The 25,726-nt window shown below is 40.9% G+C and overlaps 1 protein-coding gene and 1 long non-coding RNA gene across 7 annotated transcripts in view; one reads left to right on the top strand and one right to left on the bottom strand.

The window, feature by feature from the left end:
• Positions 1 to 23,990, bottom strand: part of PLEKHH1 (pleckstrin homology, MyTH4 and FERM domain containing H1) — a 51,506-nt gene extending 27,516 nt beyond the window's left edge. For 5 of the 6 annotated variants that reach the window (XR_016466906.1, XM_031593678.2, XM_090141170.1 and 2 more), the window contains exons 1-6: positions 23,755 to 23,990; positions 16,556 to 16,731; positions 11,026 to 11,088; positions 8,119 to 8,268; positions 5,007 to 5,090; positions 3,081 to 3,162 (exon numbers count right to left, since the gene is read on the bottom strand). Coding sequence is in view for 5 of the 6 variants with exons in the window: in XM_031593678.2 (XP_031449538.2) it covers positions 3,081 to 3,162; positions 5,007 to 5,090; positions 8,119 to 8,268; positions 11,026 to 11,088; positions 16,556 to 16,681 (505 nt within the window). In the remaining variant the exon portion in view is untranslated. The other variant, XM_090141173.1, reaches the window with a different exon arrangement.
• LOC116229285 (uncharacterized) lies at positions 462 to 14,158 on the top strand. The gene is made up of 3 exons (XR_004166982.2): positions 462 to 489; positions 7,279 to 7,380; positions 12,375 to 14,158. It is a non-coding gene; the product is annotated as an uncharacterized LOC116229285 (long non-coding RNA).
• Positions 23,991 to 25,726: the final 1,736 nt, after the last annotated feature.

Genomic DNA, 25,726 nt, shown 5'->3' with positions numbered 1-25,726 from the left:
CCCTGAGCACCACATCCAAACAGTTTTTAAACACATCCAGGAATGGTGACTCAACTACCTCCCTGGGGAGCCTATTCCAGTGCTTAACAATGCTTTCAGTAAAGAAGTTTTTCCTGATATCCAACCTAAACTTACCCTGGCACAACTTGAAGCCATTTCCCCTTGCCCTGTCACCAGTGAGAAGAGACCAATCCTGCTCTTAAGACAGACATAAGAAGGAAATGCACCAGTCTACACAATGTTCTGTCAAAAACCATATAGGTGGCTATATGGGAACTGCTGAATCACAGTCTGAACCTCTGACCGATCACCTGAGGTGAGCAATGAGTCAGCCATGGGAGCAGAGGTGAAGGCAATTCACCTGTGCTGCTAGAAGGGGTGGAGCCTGGCTGCACCTTTCCTAGACCCATTTAAGAGCTGACTACCAGTAGGAAAGGATCTCTTTGGGAGGTCCCTCCTCTGGAGTTTTGCAGCAAGTCTAGGATGTGGGTAAGCTTTCTATCTATTCTCTTTTTGTTTTTATAATCTGCTTTGCCAAACTCTCTTGTTTATTTCATAATTATAACATCTTTATATTCATTGACTATATGGTAGCCCAGAACACTGGTTAACGTGGATGTTTTGTCTTCAGTCCTTACATTCATTTCTACTGAATGAGAACCTTAGAGGATGAGAAAGTGTGTATACAGCTTTGAGTAGCAGAGGATATTATTTATTCAAGAAACCTATACTAAAGCCCTGCACGTTTTCTGTGGCTTTTGCTCACCATAGCAAGCTCCTGTGGTATCCCACTGGATACTATAAACGCAGACCTTTCTTTTCTAGCACTAAGCTTAAGAAAGAACACCACAAACAACCACGTTGTAGGTTCAGTCTTTCTTCTGTACCATTAGAACAGGGACAACAAACCTCAAGGAGCAGCCGTGTCTGAAGAGGAGACTGAGGGGAGTCTTCATGGTGGCCTACAGCATTGTCATGGTAGGAGTGGAAGGGCAGGTGCTGCTTTCTTCTCTCTGGTGACAGCAACAGGACCCAAGAGAACAGCATGGAGTTGCGTTAGGGGAGGCTCAGGTGGGGACAAGGTTCTTCACAAAAGTGTGTTCAGGCACTGGAACAGGCTCCCTGGGGTAATGATCTAAAGCCTGCCACAGTTCAAGCAGCATTTGGACAGCATTCTCAGACATAGGGTTTGGGTGGTCCTATGTGGAGCCATGAGAGGGACTCAGTGATCCTTTGAGTCTCTTCAACTCAGGATGTGTTCTGATTAAACTACAGTGCATCTGTGCCAACACTCCTGCAAGGTTGAAAGAAGATTGGGAAGAAAAACTCCCCAGATCTCCCTGGGCCAGGCACATCTGTGTTTTGGTGTTGGGTTTTTTTTTTTTTTTTTGCTTGTTTGTTGTTTTCTTTGTTTGTTTTCTGTTAATCTAAAACCTAGAAGTCTAGAGCTTTGCCATTTTAATCTTTGGTTGTGATAAAGCCCTATTTCATTTCTTCATGTCTAATCTTCTCAACTACTCTTTTCTAGACCACTAGAAATTTCTGGAAGTCTAGCTAAGTTACATACATAATTTCCTGCAAGATGGGATGTGGTCACTTAATCACTTAGTGATTTTCACTGACTTTAGCATTTATATACTGCCTTATTGAAAAGCAGCAAGCCATAATATGCTGTATAATTTGCATAAAGCTGTGCAGTCACATTCACCACATATTACTAAAAGTGCTGCCTGAACAAACTCCACAGGCATTGTTTAAAGTCCAGAGAGATTTAAGAGGAAGTAGAAATACACTGAAGACACGAAGTAACAAAGGGAAGCACAAACAGCAGAATAAATCACTGTTAATTGTGGAGAGGCCAAAGCCTACTTCAGAAAATACAGCTGAGAAAAAAGACAACCTTCAGAGCAGTTTTGACCTTGGCAACTGAATCCCAAGAAACAAGGCTATTCCTAACACACATACCCATGCATTTTTGTTAGACTGAAAAAAGGCCATTCATTTTAAATAATATTGATACTTTTGCAACTTGCTAGATGTGACAGTAGATGAAGCAGAAAAGCTCTTACTATTAGCATGGCAAGCAAAAAGATTTGTCCCTCTGCAGGGGCCTCTGAATTTAGCCTGGCATGGTGAGACCAGTGGGGGGACAGGATAGAACTATTTACTGCCCAGAGCACTGGGCTACAGGGAACACTTAATACCAGATTATTAACGCAGCTTACCAGCCATTCACTTTTTGTAAACAGCTAGAGCCAGAGGGGATGAGAAAAACCCAGCCAATAAAGCATTTAGCTAGAAACATGGTGGGATTTAGAAGGAATCTTGCCCTATTATTTGTGGAGTAATGGGAATGCCAGAAAAAGACTTCTGCAGGAAAGAAGTACCCCCTGCCTGCATGCCCCATGAAGCTCTGAAAATTAGCTGCTCTTAGGTGATCAAACCAACCACCGTGAAAAAGAGAAAGAAAAAAGTAAGAAAATAGTAAATATTTTCCTCTTTAAAATGTGTTGCAACAAAATATGCTGATTTCAAATTCTGGAGATCAAAGATCTCCATCTATCCTCCCTTCAGGAACTACAAAAGTACAAGCAATATAAACTGCTTTTTTCACCCCAACTTGATAGCAAAGAAGAACTTAGCTTAGAAAGGCAGATAAGACAGCTGCTGCCTTGGCCCATTCAGTTACTCAATTCAGACGTTGGCAGAGGTGGCTGACCTCTGAAGATGAGGATGCTTCACATAAGAAAGTGAAGTGAAACACTTCAGAGGTTTCTATCCTGCACCACTGATATTTTCCTATGGAGTGCTTTTAATTCAGAATCTCAGTGGTTTACTTCATTGGCAAAATGGGGAGTCTATGTTCAATCCTTCATGGAAAACCAATTAAGAGTATTTTAAGGCAGCTAAACAATGTTATTCCCATCTGAAAAACAGACCCTTTGAAAAACAGAACAACTATACTTCTTGCTCAATGTTGTAAGTATTTGTTTCTGACAAAGTTAAGAATATAACCCAGGAAAGCTGACTTCTACTCTTGAGATGGTTAGTAGGCTACAACACTAGGTGAGTGCAATTACCTTGCAATGTGTCCTGAAGGGCTTCAATTTGCTCAGTCAGCCTCTGATTACAGTTTTTCAGGTGGTAATTTTCTAGCTCAAGCTATGAAACAACAATAACAAAAACTGAAAATTAATGCATAATGTGTATGTGCTTGTGTTCCTCTGCACAGAACAAGTCTTCAACTTTACTTACATTCAAGTGTTTGAACAAATTAGGTGAATTCTACCAGTCACTTCCTCCGCATCTCTACTTACACTTACCTGCACTTTCTCAAATCGATTCTGTCTATTCTATTTGTACTTCTCAGATCTTTTAGTTTTGTTTTCTGCTGTTGCTTATCACTTTTCTCATTTCAGAAATTACTGTTATGAAAGAGACAAATAACAGCACTTTTCCTCTCATCCTGTATGTGTAAAACATAGATCCCCACCTGCTCCAGAAGACCAAAGAAAAAAAAAAAACATTGTAATTTGCAATTTTGCCTTATGTCTGTAAAGGAATTGTTAGATAATGGCCTCAACTGGTGATTGAGCACCTGGTGACAGAGTATGGCTGGCCCAGGAAGCAGAGGTGCAAACAATTTGTATGCTTCCCACATGACCAGAAGGGGTAGACCAAGGGTCCACTGTCCCTTCTTTCCCAGGCTCCTTTAAAGGCTAGCCTCTAAAGGGAGAACATCTCCTAGATGAAAGCTATTTCTTTAAAAAGAATGTTCCATGGCCAGAGAACATTATCACTAGCTGGGTGAGTCATTTATTTATTTTTAATGTGTATGTCTATTGGTATTTCTAACGATGCTTTGCTTGGTATTGTAAAGAATTTGTCAGAAGCAGTTTCTCTGCTTCATAGGACAATCCATGTCTTTGCTTGAAGCATATCAGTGTACAATCTTGAGCACAACGAGAGCGCACCCAAAGCGGCTTTATTTTTGATGGAATTAAAGCTGTAACTGTACTTGTGGTGCTTTCTAGAGTACTTCATCTGCAATGTAGATATTAAGTCCTTCAGTCACCTATCATTTACACGTGTATGGTGTGCACCTAGGATCATCACACAGCATGATCTTATTGCCAATAAAGACACGATGTGAATGCATAGTCCTGGGTTCGCAGCAGTTTGCTCTAAGTCAACCCCTGTGTTTCCCTTAGGTTGCATCAGTCAGTAATGTAGGTGCCCCTTAAGTTACCTCATACAGGAGAATTAAAGAAGTAGCAAAGTTTTCAAGCACACAACTGCAGTGGAATTACATCTCAGCATAACCAGCGTCCACAAAGACTACTACTTTCAGCTCCAACAAGTATTTTTTAATTTCTTTCTGGTGTAAGTTCTGAAATACATGGCTTTCCGTTAGAATGGAAAAAAAAAAGCTGAATAAAAGCTCAACTAAGGCATATTTAAACCTGAGTGATGACCCATTCCTACCTTTTCATTACTTTTTAGAGTATTGAATTGCACCCAAATGAAGGTGTATGTCCACAGGATGTTAAACATGAGAGCATAGGTACGAAAGAATGTTAGGTAGGACAACAGGGGTGTAGTGTGTCATGGGTGGCAAACTATGGAAGAACAAAAGATAATGTTTGTGTTCTTCCTGCTTTGTCAGGAAGAAACACAGAAACTGCAAACTCAGAAAAGAGGAGAGGTAGAGGAAATTTGTAGAAAAGCCATTTGTGTTTAGTCAATGTAACAACATTCTTCAGAGCCTGTATTTGGGCACTAGTGACTTAGCAGTCATTCGTGGTTTGTCTAAATCAGTAAAATAACCCTGAGGGGTGACTCTAGTCCTGTAGTTGAATGTGTGCACTGGGGGGGAAAAAAGGCTGAAAGACTTTCTGGCAGACTGACTGTCTTCAGACTATTGTTCCTATAGAAGAGCATACAGGCAATGCAGCAACTGCATCTACCCAAAGGCCTTAAAATTTGGTAGCAGGCTGCAGACTCACCTCTTTCAGCTTAAATGTTACCCACTCTTTAATCTTGGCAGCTTTCTCTTGAATGATTTTGGCTTCCTCAGTCCTCAGCTGTTTCTGTGCCAAAAAAAAAAAAGGATTCTATGCATTAGGATGGTACAACTAACAGTATTCTCAGTGGGTTACTGCATGAGTTGTTCACTGACAATCCTATTATAAATGTAAAACTTAAAACCTCTGTTTGGACGTTACTATCCGGCTGACCACTGAAAAATCAAGTTCTTTAGGTCATCTTATGTAGTCCCTGGAGTCAAATTCATAGGATTATTTTAAATGCCTTCTGTGGAATAGCAAGCCTAGCTTATGTAATGATTGCCCCTCTCCTACAGTTTTAAGTAGTCTCCAAGTTTTCCAGTTCTTGGTGTTTTTGCAGTGTTGAGCATCTGTAGTGTCCTTTCTCTCACCACCCCACCCTGCAAAATACACCCTGCTGGCTTTGGTTAATAAAGAATTAAGCAGTGCCAGTACGTGGTTCATAAAACAGTGTAATTCTTGCAAGCAAAAGCAATTCATTTGCTGCAAGCACTTGTGTAGAGTACAGATATTAAAGACATGAGATGGAAACTAACACAAACAAATTATTAGTAACGTGCAATGTTCTCTTTGAGAAAGTAGATAAAATGAGTAAGCAGATCTAAAAAAACTCAAGAATGTGATCTTGAAACAGTGAGATCTGCCAGGATGTTTTTTGTTGGTAGAAGTAGTTGTATGTTGACATATTGATGAAAGCAGTTTCTATTCTACAAAGAAGTGTTATGGGAATACTGTTGACTTGTACAATGAACATTTTTCTCTCAAGTAGCTGACTGAGCAACATTGCTACGTTATTTTTGCAGCTGTGTTTTCTCAGCTGCATTTTTCTCCTTTTCTGAGAATTTCTTCTGCAAGGCACTAGATAGGTACTATTGTCACCTGAAGCCTTCTGTTTATCTCCTCTATGGGTTCATCAGGAGCACCGTCACATAAAATCTACATTGCGATTTAAATGACTACAAGGAGAAATTAGTACTAGAGGAATGGTAGGGAAGGGGGATGTAATCCGTATGATATTCAGCCTTTAATTTCTTTCCTTAAATGGACAAAAAGTAATTGTTACTGGTAGCAGTTGATATTGTCTGCTTTTCTTTTATTTGCTGATGTGTACAAACATAAATAATTGTGAAAACAGAAGTTAATGTCTTTTGTGTTGTGTGTTTTATGTTCTTCAGGTATTTTTTAACAAAAGTTCAGTTACTGGAACTACTGTATTTATATGGAGTTCATTAAGTTTCCAACATCGTAGCATCACTCTTAATCACTATGTGTTTTTAGTCACCATAGCTGCACATTTAAAAGCTTTTATTCAAATGTGCTTCCTGACCTTAAAACAGACCTTGGCAACACTATGGGCAGCAATAAAATTAGTAGAGCACAATGAAATAAAAGTAATCTAATCACATGCTTCAAGAGGAGCACTAATTTAGTTTTTTTCTCTCTGAACATAGTTGTGTGTGTGTTCCTAATTATCAGGTGCCAGTCTGTGCTGGAGTCATAATATTATACATGACTGTTGATCTGAAGTGATCAAACAAATATAGTGGATTTACTATAGTCCTCTGAATAAACATCATAGTTATGCTTTTGAATCCCTAATAATTCAGGAAGCGAGTGACAAGCGATTCAGAATATTGCTATACTACACAGTGAAGTGCAGAACAGTATTTCATTTATGGTCCTAAACCAGACTAGCAACATTATGACAGCATTGTGACAGAGCTTAGTAAGCCCTATCTCCAAGCAGAACCAATTTGCTCAGGCACAGCACCCACAGATGCAGTTATTGTGCCTAAATATCCAGGAGCAGTTAGGGATTCATTACGTCCCATGCTATTGTGCGGTGCAGACATGACCTCAGTGTCCTTTTATTAATACTGTGAACTCTAGAGCTTTCCCCAACCTGGTGAAAGCAAATAGAATGGCAACATTACAGCACTAAATGAACTTCCAGAACTCCCACTATCTCATTCCACTTTGAAATTAAATCAGTGATCCAGAGAGAGTGTTACTTGTCTGAAATTGTCCTCTTTTTGCTGGAATAAAAAGGTTTCTACTAACAGAAATGCTTTTCCAACTTGTGTTTATTTTAATCAAATCACACCCATATTTATGGGTAAATCAAAAATTTCTTTTATCTTTGATTGCAATGACTGTTTCTAGACCTTGATCCCTATTGTAGCTCCTTCTGAATGTCTTGTTTTTCTTCCAGAAGAAAAACTTAATCTACATTGTGTCTGAGTAAGATGGACCAAAGAAGTGACCTGAAACCAGAGACCTGGTGCCTGACCTCCACACACTATTCTTGATCTCAGTAAGTACTAACAGTTTATCAATCTACTTTGATTTTGAATTATTTATCAATTAGTTAAATTGAAAGTGCAATTCAAACACCAAAATATTTTCAAGTAAAAATTCTGATAAGGTGTTTCCATTAAAAAGAATGTAATTTATTTAGCAATAAAGATTATCTCATTCCTTGTATTATAAAGCTACTACAGGGACAAGGCCTTTACAAGAGCTGAAATTTCTGCTGTCAGTGTAGCTCCTGTCATCCACCAAATGAGAATGGAAAAGGCTAAGAGGTTGTCTTTTATACTGAAGGCATCTGGCAAGATAAGAACTATGTCAAAGAATCCCTGAAGACTAGGAAAAGCCCCTTCCTGAGATGCAGCCCACACTGAGTCAGAGATGGGCCCTACAATGAATTTGTTGAGCAATCTATTTGCTAGGGAGCTAGACAAATACCATAACTAGATATGAGCATTACAATTTAGGGTCTCACCACCAATTCAACAGTAGGGTAGGTCCTTGAATAGTATCTATTAATCTTTTGTAATGAAGAGACAAGTGCTACTGAGGCTGAATGAAGGTTTTTGTCTGAAAAGAGAAAGGAGAAAAATCTCACTGAGGAAGACATCATTTGAGTTACCTTCAGATCCTCTGCAAAAGGCTAATGTGTAATAGAGACAAGCTGTACCTTTGAACTACGTGTTACAAAGTCCCTCCAGCTCATGAAGTCTACAAATCTGCATGCAAAAGATGCCTTTACCTGTTTTGCTAACTGTGTCTCCAGTCTGCTAATCACATCTTCCTTTCTTTGCACTGTAACCATCAGCTCTTGATATTTCCTGTACAGAATGCTGTTTGATTCACTAGTCTTCATGTTAGCTAGTTTTATCTCCTCTCCCATAACTCTGACCTGTAAGGACAATCAGAGGGAGAACAAAAAAAAAAAAAAAGGCAAATGAAGGAGTTGTTTGTTTAGTGATAAAACCCTTACTCACAATATTTATTATTTCATATTTTTGTAGTCAGAATAGGAAGAAAAAACCTTAAATACTGTTTACAATAAGGATATTGTCCATTTATTTGCACTGCAGAAGGTATAACAGATGGAAACTGAAAAATGAACACAAACACACTGTAAATTGTTACATACTTACATGTAATCGGTCAGAGAGACTGTGCAGGCATGACAGTCTGTAAGATATTTAAGCAAGGTACACCACATTTTCCTCCTTTGCAATACTATGGCCAGTTCTTAACCCCACTGAGCATCAAAGTATACACCAGAACAACTTCTCTCTATGTTCTCCAGCTTAAGATACTGTTTTGGTAACTTCTGGCAACTTGATAAGTGTATTTTTACAGACCTGCCTAATTCTTGAGCTCCTGTGAGTGCCAACACTCAGTGATTCTCCTGCTGAGATAAATGATGTAGTGCTCCCTCACTACTGGCAGGTTTCAATGCTTTAAAATTTAGCTGCTGCTGGAGCCTTCTAAATTTTTAATTGATTTTGTAAATTTCACTTTCTTCAAAATCAATCTTTCAATATCCCAGTCTTTTTATGGCTACTTCATCGTAATGCAACGGATTGTAAGTCCTCTATTCTTAAAGTGGATTTCTGCGAGATTAATTCAAATGTTAAATGCAGTATTTAACAAGAAGAAGATATCTGACTCCAGTGCATCCCAGACAGACGGTATCTGCGAAATAACCAGTTCCAAGTACTGTTAATTTGTCCTGAGTTTAGAACCACGAAGGCAGAAGATGGGCACTTCATAGGGCCTGTGCAAGTGAGTAACTCATGCTCTGTTGAACATACTGCACCTCTTATTGGCAGCTGCATTTTGTTCTTCTGTCTCTCTATTTTAAGCAGAGAAGCACAATGCCTCTTCCTCATTCTGAGTAAGAAAGGTAGGCATCAATATCTGAGCCAGAAAACTAAACCTGCTGAGTCAGATGTGCTTTCATTAGAGTTTAGGGTGATTATAGGAAAAAAAAAAAAAAAAAGGCTCCTTCTTTCTGTATGATGCCCAAATGTTGACTCTGTGCTAAAGGCACAGTGGGGACTGCAAGTATGTGATTTCTTTAATTGAGGTTGGCAGCTTCAGGGAGCCCATTGAATTAACAAATCCAATCCCTCAGAATCCTGGAGTGAAAGAAAACAAGGGATTTTACACTTGATGCAGAGCCCTCTCATTTGTAAGCTGCTTCTCATTCATTAGAAATACATTTGTTAGCTGAAAGGAATGGCCCTACTCCTTATTCTGTCATATCTTCTGGCTGCTAGGCAGTAGCAAGGAATGTCTCTAGCAACATTTCTCTATGTGGAGACAAAGGTGCTAGAAAGGCAGACTATATAGTTTTGAAGGTTGCTGGTCTTTGGGACCTACCGTATACAAAGCTGCAGAACCTTCATTTATGTTAGGGTACCTCTTCTACTCCTTCCCAGTCAAGTATTATTTTGCTCATTCTCTGACCTGGATTTGACTTTCCCTACATCTGCTTCTTGGTGTCATTGCATCTTCCTATATCGTGGACACTATTCCTGGTACAGTAACAGTCAACATTACCTTTGTTCATCTGTTTTTGTGTGAACTTACTGATATTACTCTTATGAACAATTCTTGTTCTTGGTTAACAATTGCTGATCTAGCATAGAGATCAACAGCTTGCAATTAGTATCCTTCCTAAATTTAAGCTGGTCAGAATAAAGAAGTCCCACCATTAATACAATACTGATGGAGGTTTGCAAAACTATGTTTTATGGATGGAAGTTCTAATTCTGAGGTGGTGTTTTCCTGGTGCTTATAACAGTCTACTCAATCTTTCACTGCCAAAATGCTTGACAGCCATTTCCAACTATCTTGGACAGTTCTTAGTTCTATGCTTTAATCTCTGACTCTATGCTCAGTCCTGCAGTTTTTGACCAGCTGGTTTACTTCAAAGCCTCCCTTTAGCTGTTGCATGCAGTGATGCAGGAGGCCCAAGCCATCTGGCCTTTCCTGGCTTGTGTTACAATACAGTTGTGTTTTACAAAGTGAAGACTATATAATAGTATGCTTTCTTTGTCCACAAGCTGAAGCCTTTCTGTCTCCTTAGCCATTATTCAAGAAACATAGAAGTACTAGCTTAGAAAACACACCTAATTTTCCAATGGATATAGTATAGTGCATCACATCTTGCTCTTCCTGCTTTTCTCTGTCTCATTCAGTGCAATTACTGATGAGAAGAAAGACTAAACTGATCGGTTTTGCAGAGATGCTATGGTTCTTCTGCAGAACATTTCTACTTCTAGACATTTCTCTACCAGTACTGTTGATATATTTGATTTCTAAGGACCTACCAGACAGCTTTATCTTTGCAGTTTAATCCTGAGGTACTACATCCCTTAGCTTTTCCTAAAGTAAGTGTGCCTGTCATAAGTGAGGAGGTAAAGGCTGTAAAGTAGAGTGACATATATAAAGAACTGGTTTTCACTTAATGTGGACACATTTAGGAAGCTGTTCATAGTTCAGACTCAAAGACCAGGAAATATGACCTGAATATCCATTTAGCGTGGTAAATCAGTGTTCCCTAGTATAGCACAGTGCTATGAGGTGCTGTCTGTGGGGGAGTTTAGAGCAAGTTCCTACTTAGCTTGCACCAGAGCAACATAAGAGAACATCTTACCTGTTTCTCTGCATCCTCAGCTCTTTGCTCTGCTTCTATCACTCTCTGTTCCAATTCTTGCATCTTCAGAGCCAGAAAAGAAGTAAGGAAGAGGAAAAAAGGGGAAAAAAGAAATAATCATCACCTGGGAATTCATTTGCTGGAATTTAAATCTTCCATTCCTTATGTAGATCACAGATTTTTGGTATCTCTTAGGTTAACTGGTCAACTCTGATTCGCAGAAAAAAAGCCTTTATCCTTTTCCAGTCATCTGCCCCGGTCTGAATTTACTGGAACTGTTTCCTCATTAGTGAGCTTCATCATTCATTACACGGGTCAAGAAAATAGTCCCAAATTCTTGACCTCATCTCTACAGTTTACGTGCCATAGGCTGTTCCTGCAAGAAGCCTGCCTACAGTTCACAGTTTTTTCCTGTTTCCATTTCATCTCAAATTTATGATGGTGAAGAAAATAATCACACCTTGGAAGTCTCACAGCAGGTTTTCTATTATGTCTCTCTATAACCAATGAATATTTTGGTTAACTTCAGAAGCATCCTAGACTTGTATCTGATAAGATTATGGATGTTCTTTGCTTTCATTTGAAAGAGCTTTGCAAACTCATAGTGCTTAATCTGAGCATTGCTTCTATTGAAACGTGATCCTAGAGGTAAACAAATAGCTTTATTACTTGTGAAATACAGATGCACTCAGTGTTCTTCTAACAACTTAACAATAGAGCTTTCTCCCCCACACCTCTGTTTTCATGTGTTTATTTTTAAATAGCAGTAGGATTTCATTTGATGTTTGCAAGGTCATCTTCCATCCTCTCTCTTGTTGGGTCTCAGATTTTAGTCTAGCAATATCATTGTCACTAAGTTTCAGCCATTGAGCTACACTGAATTTTCAGCATTTACTAGTGTTTTACTCATGAAAGAATGAGAAAGAAATAGCTTCAGAAAATCAAAAGAATCATGCCTCAAGCAGGAAACTTGACTACAAGGGAAACTGAGCTTCTCTTTGATACATTTTATGACTCTGGATAGAAGTCAAGGTGGACACTATTAGAACGAGATCAACACTTCTGGAAAGGGAACTTCATTCATCTTGAGTTGATTACCCTGAAGGCAGATGTCAGTATTCCTGTGTTTTCATTTCCCATCCTTTAGATGGCAACAAGACTCCTCTTCATATGTTGATCAAAAGAACAAATTGATACCTACTGAAAAACTTATCAGAATTATATGCACATAGACACATCAGTGATCATGTAACTAAAAGAAGCCATGACAAGGAAATGCACACCATGGAAGTTAGAAAGTGCCACATGTAGTATGCTATCTGATTTTTTTTTTTTTTTTTTTTTTTCAGTATAGCAGTCAAGGACAGCACAGTTCATGGAGCTTAATCCCTAAGTCATTGATAATCTCCAAATCATTGAGGACACTTCCTTGGCAGAGGAGAAGAGAGATGCTACAAAAGATTACCCAGACAGCCAGTCGTAGCGAAGACAAAGTGTTTGAGAAAGTTGGTAGAGACTGAGGTCTAGGCAATTAACATTACAGCAGCTGTCTGGGCACAAGCCTTTGTCCATTAGGAGCAGTGGTCTCCCAAGGCATTTTTCTGTCAGTCTTGGAACAGCAATCACCATAGACAGGTAATAGCAAATGTGCCAGCAAAAGACATATGCAAACTGAAAACATAATACTTTAGAAAGTGAAGGCTGTTTCTAACAGTAGCTTATAAGTCAGTTTCTATTAGTTTTTCTCATGGACTGATGGGGGCTACATTCTCAGCACAGTTTAGATGATTCTGTAGACTTTTTCCTAAAGGCTATTCTCTTAGATGAACAACTGGATTCTTCACAATGGGAGATCTCCATGAAAGACTCAAGTTATTTTAAAAAGGCAGCATTGTTCTGGCTGAAAGAAAAATACTTTATTGTCCCAGCCTCAAGCCAGTTTGTTTTCTGTTAGTAGTTGTCCTGGTTCTTGATCAGGATAAAAAGAATTAAGTATGTTGGGACCATTCCTGATCACTAAAGGGTTATGAAACTCTCTTGTGCAAACAAGATGATCTGGCTAAGTTCCAGGCAAATTACATCCTGTCACCCTAATCCCCTCTGTAACCTTAAATGAACTTGCACTTTTCTTAACGTCCTCTACTACGTTGTTGTGTTGCCCTACTATGAACTCTTAAGTAACCGCTGCATTTCTTGTAGACACAGGATGGTTACTTCACCCATCCCTGGTGTCAACTGACTGGAGAACATTAAATTTTAATACATCCATGCTTGTAAGGCTCTTTCAAATCCGTCAGTGAACTAATAGTAATACCTGGTATTTATATGGGTCCTTTCATTCAAAAGGCTTCCTAATTTGACAAATGCTACTAAATAACTTGACCCAGTTCGCATACAAAAAAATTAGCGGCAAAACAAATCCAAGTAACTCTTCTCCCAAACATTAGCTTGTATGAAGAGAGAACAGGCCCAGTTGTACAGCCTTTGTTGCATGAGACAAAAGAGGCTTTTTTAAGTGTTCATTTTTATTGAATTAATACAGAAAGTGGTAAAAGCTAGCCAGATGGCCCTTCTAAAAGCTGCAAAAGAGCCTTCTATTTGCCATTCAGATAGGCTTTCCCTCTCCTGACTGCTCAGACATGCAAAATAAAACTAAGTAGAAAAAAAGTTCATGTATGTTTCAGCCTCAATTTCCTCTTGTTCTCTTCAAGAGCTCACTTGTAATCAGGTCGTTGTGCTGCCAAGACAACAGCTTGCAGTGTCACTCCCCAGCAGAGGAGCCAGAATGGAAATAACTGGCTGATTCCAGAGCCACCGGCCCCCTGCTGATGGCTGCACCAAGTCTGCATCCAGGGCTGTTACGTGCTAGAGGAGTGCAGGAGGACAGCAGAGTGCTGCCTGGGGCACTGTGCTGAGGAACCTTGGCATGCTGACCTGCAGCCAGGAGTGAGTCAACCCAAGCAGGGCTGCTGGAAGGCTGAGCCCAGGTTACTGACGTGGCAGCTCACGCCATGTGAGCTGTAGTGCTGGCAGTTAAACTGCTGGGTTTTAAATTCTTGTTCTGAATGGTGATCTAGATTATTTTGTCTAAGCGGATTTTAAGAATCTGGAGGATTTATAATGTTAGCATGCATTGTACGACTAGTGATTTTTTTTTTATTTAGTTTTTTTGAGTTAAAATAGTAAAATATGTCTTTAAGTTCAAAAATTAGTTAAAGAATGATTTAAAGTTGTGAATCAGGTTTCCAAGCCTTCAATCAGTAGCTTTCCCTGACAAAGCCATGTTTGATTTCAAGAAAAAAAAATCCCATTGCTACAAACCATGTTAGGGGTTCTCAGGGGCACCACGAGTTGGCATCACAGTTTTAAATGGTGTCCATTTTTCGAGATTCTCTACCTTCTCTCAAAACTCATAAGAAATGCAGTACAATTTCAAAAATGTCTATATTTCTTCCATCTCACAGATGGACCTAATTATAAACAGAATCACAGTTGCTATAGAATATGATAAAAATCTCTGGAATTGGCATTGTAAGGCATAATACATGCATCTTTTTTGGTTTTGCATCACTGCCTATCTGAGTAGAAGGATGCAGTGTGGACAGGAACCTTGACATACTATGGAGCCTGTAGGGAAAAGAAAGAAATCTCTGACAAAGTAATTGCAGAACAGTTGGGAACCTGAGACACAGGAGACTTGCCAACAACTGTGTTCAGTGGGAACATCACGTGCTTGAGCACCTGCTCTAGGTTCTTGAGTCCAACTACGTCAGGAGAGGACATGAGCTGACCCACATTCCCTGGTGCACTACCCTTCCTGTAGGATATTCAGAGTAAGGAATTGCAAGCCTGCTAGCTCTTTGACCCTCCAAGTGAGCCTACCAGGGTGCTGTACAGGTAGTTACAGAGTAACCTGATCACTGAACCAAGCAGATCCTTAATTTTAACAGAGAGAACGTAGCTTTGACCAAATGGATGGATTAATTGTCATAGGGCCCCTTGCTTGAGCAGCCCCACACAGCTGATTACAATTTTGTTCTCTGCTGTGGCTCACAGACATCTCTATACAGACAGTCAGAGAGGTGCCTGGCAAATTTGCTCTTCAAAATATTGATAGATAGGTTTCTCTGTGTTCTGGAGGATAGTCAAGAGTTAAAGCACATGGCTACTTCTCCTGCATTATGGAGTCTGTGGAGTGCTGCACATCACAGTTGTCATTACCAGACCTGCACCACATCCATACATGATTCTTATACTCTTTCGTCTAAAACAACTTTATGACTACTTTTAACCTTCTCAAAGGCAAACCATATCTAATGTCCACCTCCAAATCTACTTTCAAAAGATGAACAGGGTGCTAGAATTGCATCATTTCTTAAAACAACATGAGAGGTGGAATCGCTGTCTCACATGAAGTATAAAGCATTAGTGGAAATGTAATTAGACTGAAAGCAACAATAAAAATCACTCCCCTCTGAAGTAATTGTCATTTAAAAACATCAAAAACAAAAAACAAACCAGGCAGGCTTAAACACACAGAAGTTACGTAACCCAAAAAGGAGCAAAAGTGAGTTAGAACACATTTATCATCAGGTATAGCTTAAAAGCATTCAGAGTAAACTGCATTCAGTCACAAAGATTTCAGTTTTATTAGCAAAGTGCGACTGAAAGAAATTGTACTCACTTTAACAGCAATTGAATGGCTGAATAATCTTTAACTGGACTGAAATATTGTAAGTCACATTTCGAAACAAGGAACTCCACAGCGTATTACAAACTTGGATAACGTGCAAATTAGAGCTTAATGAAAAAGCTTGAATTCAAATTGAAATGTGAACTATTTTGAGATAAAGAAAATATACACCATGGTGGAAACAAACAGACAAATAAAAATAAATAAACAAAATCCCTACCAGAAATACCCATATCAAAATCTCTAATCGTTGCTAGTCCTCTCCCCTAAGATTGCAGGCAAGTTCATATAAAGCACTTCAAAGAGTTTGGTAGGAGTTGCCTCAAAATGAGATACTTTGCAAGTTTCTAACATTCTGATCTTGAAAAGCATCTCAGTTCTGATCTTCAGCATCTCCAGAATGTTTTGACTGGTTATGCAATATTATTCTAACATTACGGCAACATACATGTACCACTGTCCAGTCTTACAGTATAATTTCTCATCTTATAAGCTTTTCTATTGCCAAACCCACTACTATAATTAGAAGAATCCACCTTTGCTCTGTAGCTGCCTCACACATTAGAGGTCCAGAATCTTGCTACTATGGTGTTTTCCGGTAGTCAGAATATCTGGTGATTTTCCAACGAACAAGTCCAAGCACTTATTTTCACTAACACCATTTTATACCACTATGGCAACATCCCTGTACCTCAAGAGATAAGAAAAGTGAAATGACTTAGTGTAAATTAGAAAGAGATCCCTACTGCAAGTAGGACTTTTCTTGATGGTTCAGTATTTAGACAATTTTTGCTTTCCTGCTGTAATTCAGAATGAAGCAGAAGTCACCACTCTCACCTTCTCAGCTAACAGCTCTCGGATCTTGCTTGCCTGCAAGCGGAATTTGAAGAGCTGGGACTCCAATGCAAGGCATCGCTTTTGCCAGTCCATACAGCTGCCATTCTCCTCTGTGAGTTCAGCCATTGTGAAGTTATTTGTACACCTGGGATACCTTCTGTGGCGCTCTAAAAATCCTAGAGAAAAGAAGGGAAAAAAACCAACATTTTAAAATGGCAACCTTTTCATTCCTTAGGCCTAATCTTCCTCAGTTTAGTCAATAGGACTGGGAACAAAGGTGATTTCTTCCACAAGCAGATTATGAAGTGGTGCTATCCCAAGTTATAGACATGCCCTCGGCCAGAAGTTTCTTTTTATGGCGCTGTCATGGATAAATTGATCATATGACAGTACACCAACTTGCACTGACCTTGTTAATGGTCAGGATATGGGTAATTATATGAAGTTAGGAGAACTTGCCCTCATCACCCTCTCAGTGGGAAGAGAATGATGGTTTCTAGCTGATGAGCAGGGATGAACTCCAGGGAGCAGTGACATCTTCCACAGATACAGCTGCATTTGGAAGAGGGTGGAAATCTAGAAAATGAAAGAGCAGCACAGCTGCATGCAGCTACAGATGTTACAGATGAGCATACTGAAGCACTTAATCATACAAAGGCAGTCATTAATGGGTAACAGATAAATATTCAAATAAACTTTTACCTTTAGACTGAGTAAATAATTTACTAGTGCATCATACTGTAAATTTCACAAACAGCCATTCTGCCATCCTTACAGCCCTGCTCAGCCTTTTCCTATGGACTAGAAGTGTTTTTCCTCCCACTTTCTTCGTACCAGTATGGTTGCAAACTCTCAAGTCAATAAAACTTTTAAAATATAACTCACTGATTACCAATTTGAGACACCAGTGTCTTACATCATGTAGACTATTAAGAGAATGTGACATATGAAGTAACACTGTCCACAAATTGCATCCAATTCTTAGTTAACCTCAAGAATTCCTCTTCCATCTGAAAAAAACAGTGAGCTGTCCTATCAGTTCTAACTCTCAGAATGATTTTTCAAGTCCTGCTCTCTGGAAAATGTAAGGCAATGCACATGCTGCTCAGCACTGACAGCAGAGCTGGACATAAGCCTCAGGAGGAGCTAGAGATTCTCTGTGCTTTGTAAGATTTATGCTCTCCTTGCCAGCCAGCTGGCATCCAGGTTTTGCCATGTCATAAAATAAACCATTTTAGTCTTGAAGAGCCCTAAGTTTGGGCAGGACTCCTCTCCACCATTTTGGCATATTTGAGGTTGTTGCAATAGGACCTGCCTACAGACAGGAATAAACAAAAAATCAGAAGAAACAAAGCTATGCAACATGGAACCCTGAAAGCTTGTACATTTTCTCATTCAAACACAGACTCGGGTTAAAAATACAAACCTTTACAACAGAACCATGCCTCTAATGTTATTGAGCACTGCAGAGAGTAGAAGAGAAAGCCTTGAACATTGGAAGCACTAGACACAGTTACTCAAGACGCATTCAACTAAGATTATTCTTCTACACACATCACGTTCCAGTTTTACTCTCCAGGTCCACATTTAATGCTGAATTCCAGAAATAAGAGATGGAAAGAACCTACTGGGTTGAGTGAAGGCAAATCTTTTAAAGTTAACCACGGTCAAAAACCAGGAATTTGTTTTTTCCTATGTTTACAGCCCTTTCATATTATTTTCCAATAAATACATTTCTAGATATTTTTTTTATTTTATTTTTTTTTTGGCAGCAGAAATATCTGAAAACTATGAATATGAAAAAAGTGAACTCGCATTAGAAACCTGATGTACTCCATGCTTTCAGTCAGACTCTGAAATAATATCAGAAGACCTTATCCAACAAAAAGACCTAGGAAGCAAAAAGCACTACAAGTCCTTATTAACACTTGCTGACTAAAACGAAGCTCGCAGAAGAAGGGAAATGCAAACTGCTGGAAGAGACTGCTTATGAAAAAGATACAAAGAAGTACACACAAAGAATCCATGCACTGAAAGCCTGTTTGCTGCTGCTCAGGCTACCAAGATAAGAAGTTGCAGCTTTTTAAAGCAAAACCTACTTCAGGTTACCTGAGCATCTGCATATACAAGCTTGCAGGAAAAAAGCTAATATTTCCCACTTCCCCCAAAGTGGGGAGGCAAGAATCTCTGGATAGGAGTAAATTCACTTTTGTGGTAGCAGCAGAGTTGACATGAGGATAAAGAATGCAAAGGTGCTACCACAGATGCAGCAGCAGGATCATGAGGTTTATGGGGAAAGGAAAGAATGTGACATGAATTTCCAAGGTGCAGATAGGAAAGCATCGGTGCAGCTTTGCGACATGGAACTCTTTTTCCTTCCCTCCCCCCTGCTGCAGCACCATTCAAACCCTCATTTCCTCCATGTCAACAGCAGCAAGAGGAATGGCATATTCCTGCTCACACATGCTGCTGTGATAGATGGTCCATCTCTTCAGCACAGACATGCAAGCAGCTTGTGGTCAATTTACCCAAAGTTCCTTGTCCAGAGACAGCCTGTCTCCATCATCACTGCTGGAAATGACATCACACAAGGAGTCAACAGACTTGAATGTTCTACTATTGTCAGTTCTATTGCTGACCTGTTTATTTCTGTGTTTCATCCTTCTCAGTCTGAGGAAAGGCAATAACAAAAAATCCATTATCTTGAACATTTTGAACAATTCAAGTTAAGGTTTAGAGCATGCCAAAAGCTCCACCTTTACTATATCTGTTCCTGTGCCACAGAGAGCAGGCTTTAGTGATTACAAGCATCATATGGGTGTCTTCAGACTGAAACATCACATGCAGAGCATTTTGTTTCCACATTTGTTTTACATTACTGTAACAGAACACAGGCAGTGAGAGACAGAAAACACAGTCTCTGTGCTCTGAACATCATTTTTACTGCAGCTTAAATATGTCACTTTAACCAATCTCCACAGCCATCAGACATCATGTGAGGATGACAGACAGTGGAAGATTATATAAACAAACACTTAATTAAAACAAAGAGATAGATCCCAGCTAGGAACAAGCTATGTCTGAAGACAAAACTGAAGATGTTGAAGACATCAAGAGTTGTAACTCCACAAAGTGGAAAAAGCTGTGGTTGTTTAATTTTCTTACTTGGTAACTGTTTAGAAGTTTTATTTTGTTTTAAAATGGGCACAGATTATGCAAGATGTGCACAATCAGAGTGCCTTTAATCAAACTGAGAAGTGGCTGAGCATTCACAGACATAATACCAAGTGAATGTGTACAGCCCAGCAACAAGCTGTGCAACGCTACAAGAACAAACATTTGCAAAGCCAAAACAGTTATTAGTTCATCAGCTTCATTAAAACAATGAATCTCAAACTTAAAGGGACTTCTCACCTGCTCACAGGCAAACTCAGAACTTCCCTGAACCAGGGCCAAAGCAACAGGCCAAGACTTGGGAAAGAGCAATGAAGTCACTCAGCCTTACTGCTTGTATATCTGACTTGTAGGGTGAGAATGCTTAAGATGTCCCTCTGGTCATATCTGCTCTCCAGCACAGCTGGCTCGTATTTTGCAAGTAGGAGAGCTTGAAGTTACCCCAAGTATATGTAATAGTGCAAGTACACATAACACAGCAGGCCACTTAACTCAGAACAGCAAGCACGTATTTGAATAAAGGAAGACACGTTTTATCCCCTTTAGCTACAAACATTAGCTGTTATTTTGTATACAGTAATTTTGTTCAGTAATAGGAAGTTTTCCAGGCAATGTGCTGGGAGGTGGGAAGAGGGGGCAAGGAACAAATGAACAAAAATTCTAGGAAGGAAAATCAGCATTCTTCAACAAGTACCTGTACAACTTATAGAAATACAGACTTGCCTTTTCCACAGTCCAGCCCAGAAAATCACTAGAATCTCTAGCCCTAGTATCTCTCCAGGCATTTAACTAGGCTTTCACACACTTCACAATAGTGTAGGATTTCAATCTCAATTAGAGGTGTCAGCCAAAAGAAATGCACTAGTTGTGGAAGGATCCTACAACACTAATTCTTTTTACTGGCACCTCTGTTCTGGATATAATACTTCAGCTCTCAAATGAATTCTTTTATATGGGCACGAAGATATGTTAGTCTTCATTCATAGAATTTAAGTCCACTGATAGTCAGTGAACCTGATTTACTGCACAGTTTATGTCAGAGCAAAAGTAACTTCCTCAGCTAGACCAAAACTGCTGGCTGAACAAAAATACCCAGATCTAAGTCTGAGACTAGGAGAGGTGTCCCAAGTCTGTAAGACTCATTCCCTCTCACTGGGACAATGGCATCACGTAATCCCTTTTGTAAATAAAAGTAGCCATTCCCTAGAACTGCACAGGCATTTTTGCTCCTGCTATTCCTGTTGTTCTAAAACCTCACCCCTCTAATGAGCCACCTTGTAATTACCAGCATAAATGTAATCATAACTAGCTTGCATCTGTTCATTCTTGCAAAATATTGCCCTTCAGCCTAACTCGTTTCCCCACCACCACCACCCCCTCCCCCTCATATTTGCCCCTTGGTACATTCATAGATAGCAAAAGCTTCTCCTTAGAAAATTCATTTTGCAAGGCCAGAGATAAGGAGCTCTTCCAGTCTTCTAAAAAACTTACCACCCTCCTTCTGCACCTGTTCCAACTTCAGTGCACATAATATAAGAAGTGGCTTTTGTCACATTTTTGTCACATTGCCTTTTTATGACCATATTGCACTGGTGGCCACCATCCACAGACAAGGAAACACTATCAGAGCAGAGGAATTAGAGTTAGCCTTGCCTTCACAACTGCCAGATGTAAGAGTGTGGGGGATCTCATTACAGAGATCCTGGAATAGATTAATAAAGCACAGGTCTGCACCAGATTTCTGCAAGGTCAAGGATCTCTGTACTGCAGTCTATTTCAAATTTTAGCAGGCCCATTTTTATCCTACGATCAATAGGTACATTCACACATTTTCCTCCTCTGCTGTTTCTAACGAATGACCTCCCAGGCTTTCTGTACATTTTGTTACTACAGCTAATGTACAATTTTATTTTGTGCCCTTAGCATTCACTCCATTCTTTACTAAACCCTATTCAACTCTTCCAGTAAAATGCCTTTCAACATCCCCTCTTCAACACAGTTTCACATTCTCTTCCATCATTTCTTTGCACATCTTATCATTCTTCTATCAATGCCCATTTTCTCAACTTCTGCCAATCATTTTCACAAGTGTCACCCTATCAAATGATTTCAGAAGACCAGAGATTGGGTTTAAATCTTCTCTCTAGTAAAAGCCATACCTTTTCAGAGAAATACATCATATCACTCTGGAACAACATCTACCACCTCACACTTATCTTCATCTGCTAAATTACAACTTTCCTTCGAACTTCTGAATTCTCAGTTGCTGTTGAATACACTGCTCCTCCCCACACTGTCTCCGGAACAGAAGCATTCAGTCTGTGCTTTATGAATTACAGTATCAATTTTAATCTAGTAGCAGACTGACATGAAATCCTTTCTATTGAACATGAGAGTTCATATGATTTTTATTTAGTTTTTGTTTTGTTTTGTTTTGTTTTTTTTTGAGAACTCTTAACCATGTTGATCCACTAAGTTTTTGGATATGATTTTCCTTCAGATGTTGGTAATTTTACAATCAGATAGAGAATTTATACAGTTTTATGAACAATATTTGTAAGGTTATATAAAACTGATTCTACATTTTTTTCCTCTGGCATGTGAAGAAGTCAGGAAACATACTTTCAGGTGCAGTATACTTTCTCTGGGGACATGGGAAACAGAAAGCAGCCACATTGATCAGAAAAGCTGAGATCATCAAAACTTGATTCTTAAATGCAGGCACCTCTTAAAGAGCATCTTCATTTTCAGAGTGTTGAGTGTAAACAACTCATAGTGAAAATAACAGGAGATTTTCAGTTCTTAGAATCTTGCAGGAAACAAACTCAACTGAACCTGAATGCAGATGTGAGACTTCTAGTTCTGACTTCCATATGTAAAAGTTTTGATGATCGTCAGGGACAGCTTTATTGCAAATGCTATAACCAAAAGAAATGCAATTGGATTTACTTTGAGTGCCCAAGGTTTAATCCTGGTGAAGCTAAAATGTCTAGCAGAAAGTAATGATTTCTGTCTCTAGACTGGATTCAATCAATATCCCAGAAGTTCTGAATTCTACATTGGATCCAGCGGCACTTCAGACTTCGTATATTTTCTGAATATACCTGAAAAACCTTCTGAGAATCCAAGGTAACTGATTATGATGAACATTTTCAGATATACAATATATACACGTGTGAAGTGTTTGCAGCTCGTTCAGTCCATGCAAACAGTGAGAGAAGCAAAGCACCATTTCCATATTGTGGATGCAGGTGCTTGGGCAGCTAAGGAAATAGTTTCCTTGGGCTGCCATGGGGAGCCCAGTGCAGAAGGAACATAGTTCTTAGCACTTGCTGGAAAAAAAGCACCAGAATCTGCCTGAACATCAGAGCCAAACCGTGGTCTGCTATCACCTTGGTAGAAAAAGGAATCGTCAGAAACATAACAGAGGTAACACCGAATGGAGGGATTTCCTCCTATGTCGCTGCCCTCGACAGGCAGCAGGCAAAACCCAGCTCTTCTCCTCCTTGTTTTCTGCCACAGCCAACTTCACCCCCACGTTTTTAACCCCGAGGCCACTGGATCTGTTCAGCCACAGACTCTTTTTCCACTAGCTAGAGTGGCTTGGAATGCACGGAGAAAGCACGGTGACATAATGCAGGTAGGGCTTGCTGTACATCGGGAAACGTTTGGCAAAGGGGAAAAAATAAAATCTCTCTCCATGAGCGCAAGGTGGCTCGAACAGAAATGTCACAAGATAGGAAGAGGGCTCACGGTTCTAGCATTCTGCTGCCGAGACCTCGCCCTGGACACCGGGGCTTACCATAACGCCCGAGCAGACGGCAGGACGCAGGTATAGCTGATCTCGGGGCTGCATCTCCCTCCAGAGCCGCCGTTCCTGACCGCAACCCCGCTCCGCCCAACTGCAAGCGGGCAGCTCCACCAGCTCCGCACGGACCGACCCGCTGGACCTCCACCGCCCTCTCCCCACCCGAGGGCTGCCCTGCGGCAGCGACGGGGCCCAGGCTGCTCCTTCCCGAGCTCACCTTGCACCTCGCTCGAGCACAGGGCAGCGGCGGGGCCGCCGTCGGGTGCAGGCAGGTGCCCGACGCGACTTCTGTCCCATTCAGCACTTCGCCGTTCTCCTTCGAGCGGGAGAGACCGGCTCAAATATCAGAGCCAGCCCTCCAGAGGAGCGCAGGAACTGACATCACCCGCCACGGGCTTTAACCCCTTCTCGGGTTCGGCGGTGGGGCAGGTGGGACGGGCAGCCTGCCGCGGGGGACGGGGCGGACCCGGGGAGAGGAGCGGCAGCCGCGCTCTGCTCCTGACGGGACCGACTGCCCTTTCCACTACCCTCGGGAGCTGCCGCTGAGATAGAATGTGCTGAGAGCGTGCCGGTACCGGCGGGGCATCCCGGGCCAGGCTCCGCACGGCCGTCCCCTCGGGGCTGCCCCGGCTGGACGGCCATCTTGTTGTGCCGTAGGACAACGGCAAAAGTTGCTGGAACCCACCCAGGACAGAGCTCCTGGCGGCTGCGAGCGCCCTCGTCGGCACCTGGGATTCCCCTTGTAGTCATCTGCTTTCAAAGCCAGTACTCCCAAACCAGCCGCAGCCCCGAGGCGTAGCAGTGTTTTGTGGGCGAGTTGAGCCCCGTCTCCCACTGCTGCTCTAAGCTCCTCCACGCAGCGGTGGCCAAGAGGTGTGCTGGCACCGAGGCCACCGCAGCACCTTACTGTCCTCCTCTGCTGCATGGCCGAGTCTCCAGCCGGAGCCCCTCCGTGAGCCGCAGGCATCCCCAGGGCATGGGTTCATGCTGGGAGAGATGAAAACCAACTAAGTGTTCTGAAAGCTCTCCTGGCCAGTGGATGCTATCCTCCCCATGTACTTGGGCCACTTCACATATGATGGCACAAACACACTGGCCTGCAGCTACAAGCATTTCTATTGGGAGCTGGCAGCGCACAGAATATTCTCTTCAAGGTTCAGGACATCACTTAGTGAGCTGCTTTACCCACAGCATGCACTCATGTGAGTACATATTGACATATGTGAATACATATACCTGTTACATCAAGCTGGCAAACTGGCTGCTGGGGAATGCCAGTTGCTGCCTGTTGCTGCCCTCTGCTATACACTGCACATTGCCTCTTCTCCCCAGAACTGGCATAACTGAACAAATCCTTAAGTGCAGCTACCTGGCTTACAGGTATCGCCTGGTCCAAGATCTGCTGCTTATTAAAGTGTTTAGGTTAGATATTAGGAGGAAGTTTTTCACACAGAGGGTGGTGATGCACTGGAACAGGTTGCCCAAGGAGGTTGTGGATGCCCCATCCCTGGAGGCATTCAAAGCCAAGCTGACTGTGGCTCTAGGCAGCCTGGTCTGGTGGTTGGTGACCCTGCACATAACAGGGGAGTTGAAATTAGATGATCATTGTGGTCCTTTTCAACCCAGGCTATTCTGTGATTCTATGATTCTACAAGATTTGCTGAAGACAACTGGTAGTATGTTTTCTCTGGTGTCTCAGCAGAAGACTAGTGAATCTAATGAAGGCTGGTGAATCTCTTACCATGACTGAACAAAAACACTTATGTGACTATGTGATCAAAGTCTCAAAATATAACTAAAACCATTAGGTCTAGATTTGGACACTGAAGTGACTGAAGGCAGACTCTGAAATCTATGCCTCATTATTCAAATAGACAGTCAGATTTCCAAAGACTCTGTGGACCTTGTGGTTCTCTCAAGATTGTCTTGCTTTGATTTCTCATCCGTTTCCAGTTTCTCAGGGTTTTGGCTGAATGCAGCTGCCTGTTTCTTTCTAGCTACTAGACAAAGCATGCATTTCTGAGCTGGTTCAGGCAGAGAGCGGGATAGAACTACACAGAGATGGCCAGTGAGCCAAGAGGAAACAGGGATAAGGCTGAAAAGAAACAGGCATCTGGCAAGAAGTTCTTCCATTTGGCCAGCTGAGCAGGGACAAGCAGGAATATAAGATGAAATGGCTGTTGTGACAG

The sequence above is a fragment of the Phasianus colchicus genome, chromosome 5 (genome assembly GCF_987193195.1).
Source record: "Phasianus colchicus chromosome 5, bPhaCol1.hap1.1, whole genome shotgun sequence".
Lineage (NCBI taxonomy): Eukaryota > Metazoa > Chordata > Aves > Galliformes > Phasianidae > Phasianus > Phasianus colchicus.
Note: the sequence above shows the minus strand (reverse complement) of the source record. Positions and strands in the feature narration are given on the sequence as shown.